The 12,931-nt window shown below is 44.0% G+C and overlaps 2 protein-coding genes across 2 annotated transcripts in view; one reads left to right on the top strand and one right to left on the bottom strand.

The window, feature by feature from the left end:
- Positions 1 to 12,031, bottom strand: part of CCDC78 (coiled-coil domain containing 78) — a 45,875-nt gene extending 33,844 nt beyond the window's left edge. Inside the window, exon 1 of the mRNA XM_072119691.1 lies at positions 11,941 to 12,031. The gene's annotated coding sequence lies outside the window, so the exon portion shown is untranslated. The remainder of the gene's footprint in view (positions 1 to 11,940) is intronic.
- On the top strand, positions 1,136 to 5,641 carry IGFALS (insulin like growth factor binding protein acid labile subunit). Its single transcript, XM_072119689.1, has 2 exons — positions 1,136 to 1,427; positions 2,697 to 5,641. Exons 1-2 carry the CDS (start codon positions 1,409 to 1,411, stop codon positions 4,511 to 4,513), a joined length of 1,836 nt encoding a protein of 611 aa, XP_071975790.1. The 5' UTR covers positions 1,136 to 1,408; the 3' UTR covers positions 4,514 to 5,641.
- Positions 12,032 to 12,931: the final 900 nt, after the last annotated feature.

Here is a 12,931-nt window from a genome sequence, read left to right as displayed (position 1 = left end):
TCCTGTGTGATACTGTCTGTTGAGCTGTGTATCTAATCCTATCCCGTGTGATACAGTCTGCTGAGCTGTGTATCTAATCCTATCCTGTGTGATACTGTCTGCTGAGCTGTGTATCTAATCCTATCCTGTGAGATACTGCCTGCTGAGCTGTGTATCTAATCCTCTCCTGTGTGATACTGTCTGCTGAGCTGTGTATCTAATCCTCTCCTGTGTGATACTGCCTGCTGAGCTGTGTATCTAATCCTCTCCTGTGTGATACTGTCTGCTGAGCTGTGTATCTAATCCTATCCCGTGTGATACAGTCTGCTGAGCTGTGTATCTAATCCTATCCTGTGTGATACTGTCTGCTGAGCTGTGTATCTAATCCTATCCTGTGAGATACTGTCTGCTGAGCTGTGTATCTAATCCTATCCTGTGTGATACTGTCTGCTGAGCTGTGTATCTAATCCTCTCCTGTGTGATACTGTCTGCTGAGCTGTGTATCTAATCCTATCCTGTGTGATACTGTCTGCTGAGCTGTGTATCTAATCCTATCCTGTGTGATACTCCCTGCTGAGCTGTGTATCTAATCCTCTCCTGTGTGATACTGCCTGCTGAGCTGTGTATCTAATCCCCTCCTGTGTGATACTGCCTGCTGAGCTGTGTATCTAATCCTATCCTGTGTGATACTGTCTGCTGAGCTGTGTATCTAATCCTATCCTGTGTGATACTGTCTGCTGAGCTGTGTATCTAATCCCCTCCTGTGTGATACAGCCACCTGTTGGGTGCACTATACTTGCTCATGCTGTATGGCTGTGTGGGGATGAGGCAGGATGCAGCGCCCCCGGTGGTGGACCCTGGTAGCTGCAGGCTGATGATACCTCGGTGTGATGTGGTGATGGAGGTAATTACGCGCTGTGTCTCCGGGTCTCCGGTCTCTGATGTCATTATTACCCCCCCCCCCCCCCTCTGTACACCGCATGTGCCCCTGGGGGCATTTATATACCAGTCTCTGCACGTGTTGTATATAACTACATGGAAACAGTCAGTATGTAGGACATCTGCAGGGGCTATGAAGGGGTTAATAAAGCTTATTTGCAGCGTGGGAAATCACTATAAAGCTGATTGGGAGCAACAACTTGCTGACAGTTTCCAGTGCGCCCGAGCTACGGATAAGTTACAATTCCTGTTATTATTATCCCGGCAGTGAAGAGGTTAATGACGCAGCGTCTTTCCAGGACGCATCCCTTTAATTCCCCAGTCTATGATATCATGAGCTATGAATAGTGCCGCCACCTAGTAACCAATGTGTTAACCGGGCAGTGAGAGGGTTAATGAGGCTTTCCAGGACCCAGCCTACCTGAAGCCGGCCAGGAGCGCTCGCTGTTATCAGCCCTCGCAGTGTCCACTCTGCTATGTGACAGTCAGCATGGGACCCACAGGTGCAGGTAGGTGACCCTTATATCCTGGGGGGGGGGATACGCCCTGTCACCTATGTCCAGGGGGAGGGGGGGATGTAAAACTAGGAGTCAGCGTCTCTCCCCTCTGACTACTTGCTGACAGTCTCCCATCCAGGGTGTGGCCCCATCCAGGTGCCCACTGCGCCCCCTCTTAACCCATTGCCTCCCACTGATATATGGTGCATACTTGTTGCATCTCACCTATATTTTTGGTAGATCAGGCCCGGCTGCTTTTTTGGGACCCTTTGGGGGTTGAGCGCTCCCCATCCGGGCTCCATCCCACAGGTTAGGTTATAAAAGGTGACCCCATTTAGGGTCATAGGATTATTTGTGACAGTAAAGGGTTAATAAAAATCCCAAATATTCCTCCCCCGCCCACAGGACATGCTGAGTCAGGACCAAGGGGGGGCCAGGTGCCAGCAACCCCTGAAGCCTTCCCAAAATTCAGGAGTGAATAGCGAATATTGTGCTATAATGTAATAGAAACATTCCCAGCGCCGGCCGCAGGTATATATATATATATATCACAAGCCCCCACAGACCGGGCGCCAAATCCATCCCGGTCCCAAGCTGGGGGGATGGGTATCTTAAATATAACTGCTACTCAGGGGTTTGGAAAAGTTGGGTGACTTTGTATAAGCAGCCTTGTTGCTCGCCACCCAACGTTTCTGGGAACAGATAGGACTGGATAAGATATTAGCCGACTTTACACAATAGGGCAGCCCTATTGGATTTTGATCCCTTGGTGTGTACATATCCCTCCTCCTCGCTCCAATATATCAGGAATGGACTATTTATACAGGGGGGTTTGGGGTTGGGGCGGTCATTGGATGGGTTTGGACTCCATCCAGTTTGGATATTGAACAGTTTTGTTAACAGCATCAGTCCCACTTTCCCATGATTACAGTTTTTTGGCTCCACCTCCTTATTTAAGCCCTTCCCCCTTGCAGCCATCACTTGGTATCTTAGATGATTGTAGTCAGTTCCACAATCCTACACTAATTGGCTAATATTTCTTAGTTTTTGGCCCCTCCTCCTATTGAAGCTCCTCCCCTTCTTGACCAGCAGCGATCACTTTGTATCTTTAGATGATTGTAGTCACTTCCTTCTCTGTATTTAATACGAGCTCTACTCATGCTCCCGCAGCTCATGTACGGACATGCTTCTTAGCATATACACTAGCCCAGCAGCTAGATGCAGTGTAAAGCATGGTGGAGGAGATGACTCCTTGACTCATTCCATTTCTTATTCCCACAGAAGTTGTAGCCATGATCCTACTCTTCGGTTTTGTAACAAGGAACGGTGTAGCCTCAGAGTTGCGGCCTTCTGAGGCAGAGGCAACACCATCATCTCTGGAACCAAAATGTCCAACGACCTGTGTCTGCAGTTACGACTACAATGAAGACTACAGCATCTTCTGCAGCTCTCGGAACCTCTCCCGAATTCCAGATTCGCTGCCTGCTAACGTCAGGGCCTTATGGCTGGATGGCAACAACCTCACCACGGTACCCACTGAAGCTTTCAAAAACTTGTCCCAACTTGACTTTCTTAACCTGCAGAGCAGTCACCTGACCAGTCTGGAGCCCCATGCTCTCCATGGCCTCAAGGCCTTAGCACATTTGCACTTAGAAAGAAACTTTTTGAAGTTCTTAGCCCCTAACACCTTCCTTCACACCCAGAACTTGGTCTCCTTGAGCCTCAACAATAATTACTTTACAAAGATTGAAGATGGCTTATTTGCAGGTCTTTCCAATCTTTGGTACCTGAACTTGGGCTGGAACTCCCTGGTGGCTCTGCCAGACACTGTGTTTCATGATCTACCTAACCTAAGGGAGCTCATTTTGGCCGGAAACCATCTGAATTATGTTCATTCTCCATTGTTTGTCAGCCTGGTGGAACTGAAGGAGCTAGACCTCAGTGGGAACATGTTACGGGGGTTGAAGGCTCACATTTTTATCAAATTACACAAGTTGCAGAAGTTGTATCTGAACCAAAACATCATCTCCACCATTGCTTCTCGAGCCTTCTTCGGCATGAAGTCCCTTCGGTGGTTGGATCTGTCACAAAATCGCCTCCCTGCCATTTCTGAAGACACCTTTTCTGGTTTAATAAGTCTCCATGTACTTAGATTATCCAACAATTCCCTGACCAGCTTACGGCCAAGGGTCTTCAAGGACCTACAGTTTTTAGAGGAGCTCAGTCTCAGTTACAATAAGCTGAGGATTCTCGTTGAGAAGGTGTTCGATGGTCTTGGACAACTTGAGTTTTTGTCTTTGAATAACAACAACATTCATGAGATCCGCCCAGGGGCGTTTACAGGACTTCATAGTGTGGCGGTGATGAATTTGTCGGGGAACTGCATCAGGACACTTTACGAACATTCATTCCGAGGACTTGGAAAGCTTCATAGCTTCCATATGGAGAATAGTTGTATCACTAGAATAAAACCTCACATGTTCTCAGGCCTCTCAAATCTAAGGAGGCTTTTTCTCCAGCGTAATGACATATCGGTCATTGATGACAACAGCTTCTCCGACCTTCAGGATTTACTGGAACTGGACCTCCGATACAATAAGTTGATTCAGCTTTCATCTAGATCCTTCACGGGACTTCGAGATCTTTCCTACCTTATTCTGGCCAACAACCAGCTGAAGACTCTTTCTTCAGAAACCTTCAGTCCATTTCAAAGGCTACAATGGCTTGATCTTTCAGACAATCAGTTGACTGCCGTCGCTACAGACATCTTTCAGCCATTTTCTCGTCTTCGGTATCTCAGCCTTCAAAGGAACCCTCTGAAAACCATCACAGTCAGTTCCTTGCTCATAAGCTCTCCGATTCAACAGCTTTGGCTTCATGGGAACCACTGGGATTGTGGCTGCACCTTAAAAGACTTAAGAGACTTCTGCTTACAAAATGCCACTGTTGTCCCTAGAGTGGTACAGTCAATGTCGGAGGGTTACGATACCAGTCCTCCAACCTACATCTACAACAACATCACCTGTGCAAGTCCTCCACAGGTTGCAGGACAGGACTTGCGGGATTTGAACGATGAACATTTTTTCCAGTGTCCTTGATAAAGTTGGTAGGACAGACTTCAACAAACCCTGAAATATTTTACTCTCATTTTGGCTGGAGTTCCCCTTTAAGGATACCCATATGACAATCCCGTTATCTTATATGGATCACTATCACACATATACACATCAACATGTTGTACACACCAGTAGGCGTGTAGCTGGTGGACTGATATACCACGCATGCACATTATATAGTGGACAGGCCTCTGCTGAACTATATTCACATAAAACATAAAAAAATTATTGTCTTCCAGATATGACGTTGTTTTTTTGCTTATCTTAGGAGCTCTGAGTTGGAATTCCATTATCCTGACACAGTTTCAATCTTCCTGAAAGCTATAGATCTTGGTTGTCTACAGTCGCCACAAGGGGGAGCTCATCTCATGCAAGGCTCCATCTAGTGGTTGTAGTGAACGACCTGAATTTGATCATAAAACTGTATGGTTACACAGGATTCTTTTTATAGCTCTGTATCAGGAATAATATACCGTAATATGAATTGAAAGAGTATTCTGTATCCCTAAAAACTGCAAAAAATCTTGAGCATTTGCTGCAGAATACATAATGGTTTATTTGTTTTCTGGTGTTTTCAATCTTCATGTGGTAGAGGGAGTAATACTTAGACCAAAAGGTCGGAGTTTTATGTCCTTTGGACAGTGGTGGTGAACCTATGGCACAGGTGGCACTATGAGTCCTCTCTTTGGGCACCCAAACTGTCACCCCAGGACAGATTTTGCTAGGCAGGAATCAAGGCCTTTTCCTAGGAAGCCCAGGACATGCTGCGGTCACTGCTATGAGTCTACAGGAGGAGCGACAAGGTGTGGACGGAGCTGGATTATCATTGGAGCTTCTGCTCTGGGTCCCCTGATTCTTCCTGTTCAGGGGGCCCTGAATAGAAGCTGCAATGATCATCCAAATTTCTCCTCTTCCCGTCTTCTGTATTGTTGTCCTCAGGATGCTGATACGATTGAAAGCTGCACCAAAGCAGGGGGCAATAAGTTACCGCTTAAATAGCCATGTAGGCACTTTGGGATAAATAAGTGGGTTTTGGTTGTAGATTGAGCATTGTAAAAGTTTCGGCATCACTGCCCTAGGGGGTAGGGTTGTAAATGAGCGTGCCTATTATGAAGATGTAAGGGGGGGGTGGATTCTTAAGAAGACAATCTTCCTACAGTCAGTGGCCCCCAAATATCCATATTATATACCATGCCATCCCCAAATACATCAACAACTAAGTCTAAGAAGTTTGCAGTGTCGTGGGAGATTGTCACCTCTCACCTCCTTCCAACCGGCAGTGATGGGTCGTTCACCAACAAACCAGCACGAAGAGGCAGCTCTTTAGCTTGAACGATGGGAGTCGGCTCCCTGGCTCACCACGTCCACTTTAACTCGATAAAATCGGATTCAAAGTGGTGTGGAGTAAGAGACTAACTGGCCGGAGGCTCCGTGATATATATATTTGATAGGGAGCCGTTCAGGAGCCAGAAGAGCCGGCTCTTCTTAGTGAGTGAAGCCTAATGATCTAGAAGAGCCGATCTTCCCATCACTACAACCTCCGTCACCTCCACGTCTAGCTGTAGGATCTGGGTGATCGCTAGGAGAGACTCTGCTGCCACCTGCTGTGCGGAGGTGATATCTCTTCTAAATATTTAGTCGCACTGTCACGAGTGATGGGAAATCCGGCTCTTATTAGTGAACTGGCTCTTCTGGCGCCTCAGTAGCTCCCTATTAACCCCTTAAGGAGCACACTATTTTCCTATTTTGTGGTTCTTTAAAAGCCATGAATTTCTCTATTTCTCTAAGGAGGGCTTATTTTTGGTGTAGCAACTTCTACTTCATAGTGACCGCATTTAATATTCCATTCTGTGCACGGAGAAGCTGGAAAAAGAATCCAAATGCTATTAAATTGTAGACACAGTGGGGCACATTTACTTATCCATCCGGATTTGAAGTTCACAGAAAGTGCATTGTCCGTGTATAATGCGCTGTGCAGGGAGTCACTAAGATCCTGGTCCCGATATCCTGCATGTGTCGCTTCCCCGCACAGGTCCCCGGAGTTCACCTTCTTCTTCCTGGTGCATGTAAGTGCATTGTCCATGTATAATGCGCTGTGCAGGGAGTCACTAAGATCCTGGTCCCGATATCCTGCATTTGTCGCTTCCCCGCTCAGATCCCCGGAGTTCACCTTCTTCTTCCTGGTGCATGTGAGTGCATTGTCCATGTATAATGGGCTGTGCGGGGAGTCACTAAGATCCTGCGCCCGATATCCTGCAAGTGTCGCTTCCCCGCTCAGGTCCCTGGAGTTCACCTTCTTCTTCCTGGTGCATGTAAGTGCATTGTCCGTGTATAATGCGCTGTGCGGGGAGTCACTAAGATCCTGCCCCCGATATCCTGCATGTGTCGCTTCCCCGCTCAGGTCCCTGAAGTTCACTTTTTCTTCCTGGTGCATGTGAGTGCATTGTCCGTGTATATTGCGCTGTGCGGGGAGTCACTAAGATCCTGCGTCCGATATCCTGCATGTGTCACTCCCCGCTCAGGTCCCCGGAGTTCACCTTCTTCTTCCTGGTGCATGTAAGTGCATTGTCCGTGTATAATGCGCTGTGCGGGGAGTCACTAAGATCCTGCGCCCGATATCCTGCATGTTTTGCTTCCCTGCTCAGGTCCCCGGAGTTCTCCTTCTTCTTCCCGGTGCACGTAAGTGGATTGTCTTGCCACACAAATTGAATGCTAAATCCCACGCTCAGTCCGAATCAGTCGGATCGTCCGGCACGCCTGTTAAATACCTGCCACAGCTGTGCAATCCCCAAAAACGCTGGAAAATCCGACTAAAGTGCGGTCACGGACCCTTAGCAAATAAGCTCCATATAACACCTCCACTTTATTCCTTGGGCCGGTAAAATCACTAGGATAACAAATTTATACAGGTTTTAAAAGATTTCTTTTTTTAAATGTTTAGTTATTTTTAACTTTTTTTTTTTACTTCTTTTTAGAATACATACATCCTTAATGGCATAAGAACGTACAGGAAAGTCCTAATGCGTTAAGGGGTTAAATGTAAATTAGGGAGCCTCAGGCCACTTAACTCAATTTTTATCAAGTTAAAGGGGGCAACCCAAATTAGAGGCTGGGGTTCAGTGAGCCATTGGCGCACTACTGGGAGCCAATGCCCGTCGTTCACATGAAAGAGCTGGTTTTTCATACCAACTCATTCACAAACGACCAATCACTAACTGCCATGACAGATTCTCACTGCCAACTAGCCCATGTCTTTTTCAATTACCTATTTTCGTTCCCGGAAACACCTAGAGGAACCTCAGCTTTATGCATGTAACTTCTCAAGCAATCATACTTGCATTTTGAGTTTGTCATCAAAAGTCTTTCTTCAGGACTTCACCCCTTTAAGAGAACCATGTCAAAGGAGGAGGACAACTACACACTGATTTGGCATCCACTCCTGTGACACCTAGTGGCGTCACAGTGCAACACTTCCATCCACTCTCCAACACCAACAGTCATGGCCATCTGACCGGAAACTTCCTTCTCCTGAAAGATGGTTGTGCAGCAACTCATTTCACTGGTTCACCTGTGATTCTACACGCAACCCAGTAGTAGTGGAAAATCCAGAGGCCTGTGCACATCTTTCTATAGAAGCTACACCTAGAATATTAATAGTCTATAATGTAATAACTGTGAGGCAGTTATATGAGATACAACCCCGGCTCTTACATCTCCAATAACATCACAGCTCCGATCACTGACATCAACTTTGAATAAATCTTCTCGTAAGAAGGCCAATGGATCTGTGATATCACATGACTCCTCAAATTGATGAATTTTCTTGGTCAGCTCATCCTTGTGTAGCTCCATCTGTCGGATCATGTTAGAGACTGAGAGTGACACCTGATCCTTCTGTCTGGAGATCTCAGCCTGGACTCTCCTTTCTAGATCATCCAGCTTCTTCCTCAGATCAGTAAACAGATTAGTGACTTTCTCAGTGAGTCCAGATAATTGCTTTTCTTCTTCTACCCCATGATCTGTGAGATTCTGGATTTTTTTTCCTGCTTCCATTTTATCCAAGTTCATTTTCTCAACAGCAGATCTCAGCTTCTCCTTCTTCTTCTCAGAGGCCACATCCAATATCTCCACCTCATGTCCCTTGTGGTCTCCAGCCACCCAGCAGGACACACAGATACAGGTGGAATCCATAGGACAATAGTATTTCAGTACCTCATTGTGTGTGGAGCATTTTCTTTCCTCCAGGTTAACATCAGGATCAACTAAAATATGTTCTGAGGACTTACTGTGTCTCTGTAAGTGTTTCTCACAGAAAGAAGCCTCGCACTGCAGACATGTTCTTACAGCCGGTTCAGGAGAATCGCAGTAGGTGCAGCAGACTCTGGTCTCCTCCATCTTAGGCTGAGTAGATATTATATTATATTATATATTATATTCCCAAGATTCCTTTTCTTTAGGTGATTACGGACGTCATGGATGCTTCTTTCTGCAGTCAGGACAGGAATATCCTCCAGCCGCCTCCTGTACATCCAGCGCACTCACAATACACGAGCAGCAGAAGTTGTGTCTCATCTGAAGGATTCAGGACTGAAACATCATCTTATATACAGTAAGAGGGCGGAGAGTCCTGCAGAAGCACCAACCCCTGCGGTCCTGGGTGTGACTGTCAGACCTATTCATAATGAAAGGGGGGGGGGGGGGGCAGCATCAGCACCTGAATGACTGGAGACGTTACTATTGTGAGGGTCATGTCAGGGCGGGGGTCTCACACCTCTCCAGGATGTGCTGGGATGGAAACTAGGCCTCAGTTTCATCTTGGTTTATTGAATAATGTTTATTAACACTTTCTGTGGGAGAATTGAGAAAAAAAATGTTTCAGCCTTGTTGTTGTTATGGGTCTCTGTCCTGCTATAGAAATCTAAAAACGGGATTATTTTCCCTGCAGTATAATATGGCCCCTCCCTATAGATTATTTATATTAGAGCCGTTATAGCCCTGATCCCCCCAGTTCTTCTACACTCTGAATTTAGATGTCTATTAATGCTATAAGTGCCATTTCATTCCTTCTTGTCTTTGTTCCTTTTAACCCTTTCACAACTTGTGATGTAATAGCACATCACGGGTCGGCTGCGGGTGCAGGGAGAGGGCTCACGGGCTGAGCTCTCTCCATAGCCGGTAAGTCTTTGCTGCATATGGCAGCAAAGACTTACCGATAACACTCGCTAGCGGTGCTAGCGTGTGTCGCCATTTTGTTGGAGATCATCGGGGAGCGGCGACCGATTGCCATGACAGCCTCGGGTGTTCTGAAGACCTAAGGCTGTCTGGATTTAACCCATTCATTACTATGTGCTATTTGCACATTGTAATGTATGAGGATATACTGTAGTATGGCAGTATATGATAGGATCAATCAGACTACCTAGAGTTAAAGTACCCTAGGGAGTCTGAAAAATAGTAAAAATAAAAAAAATTATAATAAAAAAAACAAAAAATTCAAATCATCCCCCCCTTCCCTAGAACTGATATAAATATACATTAAAAATCACAAACACATTAGATATCGCCGCATCCGAAAATGCCCGATCTATCAAAATATAAAAACGTTTTTCACTGTGTTTAACCCCGTAATGGAAAATAGCGCCTCGAGTGAAATTTGGCATGCTTTGTACAGCGCTGCGTAATCTGTAGGCGCTATATAAATAAAGAATTATTGTTATTAAAAAATTTCACTTTTTTGCCATTTTGAAAAATATAAAAAAATAAATAAAAAGTGATCAAAAGGTCGCACAGTCCTAAAAATGGTAGCATTGAAAACTTCATCAAAAGTCGCAAAAAAAGATAACACCCACTGCTCCGTACACCGAAGTATAAAAAAGATGGCAAACTAAAAAAAAAGATTCTACACAAGTTTTTAATTTTTGTAAATGTATAATGAAAACATTATAAAACCTATACAAATTTGATATCCCCGTGATTGTACTGACCCAAAGAATGAAGTAGACATGTCATTTGTGGTGCACAGTGAAAGCGGTAAATTCAAAGCCCACGAGAAAATGCGTTTTTTCACCAATTTAACAGCATTTTGAATTTTTTTCCTGCTTCCCAGTACACAGCATAGAATAATAAATACCATCACTATGAAGTGCAATTTGTTACGCAGAAAACAAACCGTCACAGAACTCTTTACATGTAAAAAAAAAAAAAGAAGTTATAGATTTTTGATGGGAGTGAAAATTAAAAATGAAAAAAACAAAAAAGGGCTAAGTCCTTAAAGAGTTAACTTTTTCTATTTTTGATGTGTAAAGCTAGTTTGGTATTCAGTCCATGGATGGGACCTGCAGGGACTTGTTAGGTGGTGAGCACAGCTTACTTGGTCAGTACACGGAAAGTTGTAAAAACAAAATCATATCTACACACTGTGGATATGACTAAAGTATATTGGAGTATTATTACCTCACACACTGTAGATATGACTGATGTATATTGGAGTATTATTACCTCACACACTGTTTATATGACTAAAGTATATTGGAGTATTATTACCTCAAACACTGTAGATATGACGGATGTATGTCGGAGTATTATTACCTCACATACTGTAGATATGACGGATGTATATCGGAGTATTATTACCTCACATACTGTAGATATGACTGTATATTGGAGTATTATTATCTCACATACTGTAGATATGACTGACGCATATTGGAGTATTATTACCTCACACTGTAGATATGACTGATGTATATTGGAGTATTATTACCCTACATGCTATAGATATGACTGATGTATATTGGAGTATTATTACTTCACATACTGTAGATATAACTGATGTATATTGGAGTATTATTACCTCACACTGTAGATATGACTGATGTATATAGGAGTATTATTACCTCACACACTGTAGATATGACTGATGTATATTGGAGTATTATTACCCTACATGCTATAGATATGACTGATGTATATTGGAGTATTATTACTTCACATACTGTAGATATAACTGATGTATATTGGAGTATTATTACCTCACACTGTAGATATGACTGATGTATATTGGAGTATTATTACATTACACACTGTAGATATGACTGATGTATATAGGAGTATTATTACCTCACACACTGTAGATATGACTGTATATTGGAGTATTATTACCTCACACTGTAGATATGACTGATGTATATTGGAGTATTATTACATTACACACTGTAGATATGACTGTATATAGGAGTATTATTACCTCACACACTGTAGATATGACTGATGTATATTGGAGTATTATTACCTCACACTGTAGATATGACTGATGTATATTGGAGTACTATTACCTCACACTGTAGATATGACTGATGTATATTGGAGTATTATTACCTCACATACTGTAGATATGGCAGGAGTGTTACCTCATGAATTCCTGTAGTCACTGTGTCTCCTCATGAATCTGCTCCATTTACCTCCCTCGCTGTAGATACATCGCCCTGTGATCACTTACTGCAGACATGGCTGATATATGACATATTACTGCTCTGTCCTGCAGCGTCTTCATGAGCCCTGGTGTGCTGGAGCTGTGTGATAGGGAGGACAGATAACCACCATTACTGTGTGAGGGGCTGGAGTGTCCCCTCATATGTGTACATCACCTCTGGGCTCCTGCTTGTGGATTTTGTTGGCCTTGGTATAATGTGTCATAGATTGTATTGGAGCACATAACAACCAAGCTTAACTAGGAGAGCTGCCAATCTTGTTAGGTCAGGCTCATTGCTCCTCCCCTCTGGAATAACTGGCCAATGAGAGGAGAAGTGAGAGGTAGAGATGAGCTGAGGGAGATGAGAGAGAAGGCAGATAATAGGATCCTGAGGTAAAAGATGGAGAAGATAATAAGAAAAAGGTCAAGAGAAGAAAGAGAAGAGAAGTTTCATCAGGAGAAAAGAAATATGTGACAAAAATCTCTGTAGAAATAATAAAGATAGTTCCCTGCACTAAAAATATAAAGCCAAAGTCTGCTGACAGGAGGAAAGATACAGAGATACAGATATGTGTGAGGTAAAAGGCTGACGCATCTTCATCTATAACTGTATATAACTGTGGACAGAAATATTTATACGCCCTCCATATACAGTCATGTGCAGGGGCCTTAGTGTGATATATACTGACCCAGGGGCGGCCATCTTTGTATGTCCCCTTCATGTGGAGACCAGGTATGACCAGGCCTTGTCCTGTTTTTTCATTTCCATTTTTCACTCCCCACCTTCAAAAATCTATACGTACAGAGCTGTGTGATGGCTTGTTTTCTGCGTAACAAATTGCACTTCATAGTGATGATATTAAATATTCCATGCCATGTACTGGGAAGCGGGGGAACAAATTCCAAATTCAGTGAAAATGGTGAAAAAA

Source organism: Engystomops pustulosus, chromosome 8, assembly GCF_040894005.1.
Source record: "Engystomops pustulosus chromosome 8, aEngPut4.maternal, whole genome shotgun sequence".
Classification (NCBI taxonomy): domain Eukaryota; kingdom Metazoa; phylum Chordata; class Amphibia; order Anura; family Leptodactylidae; genus Engystomops; species Engystomops pustulosus.
Note: the sequence above shows the minus strand (reverse complement) of the source record. Positions and strands in the feature narration are given on the sequence as shown.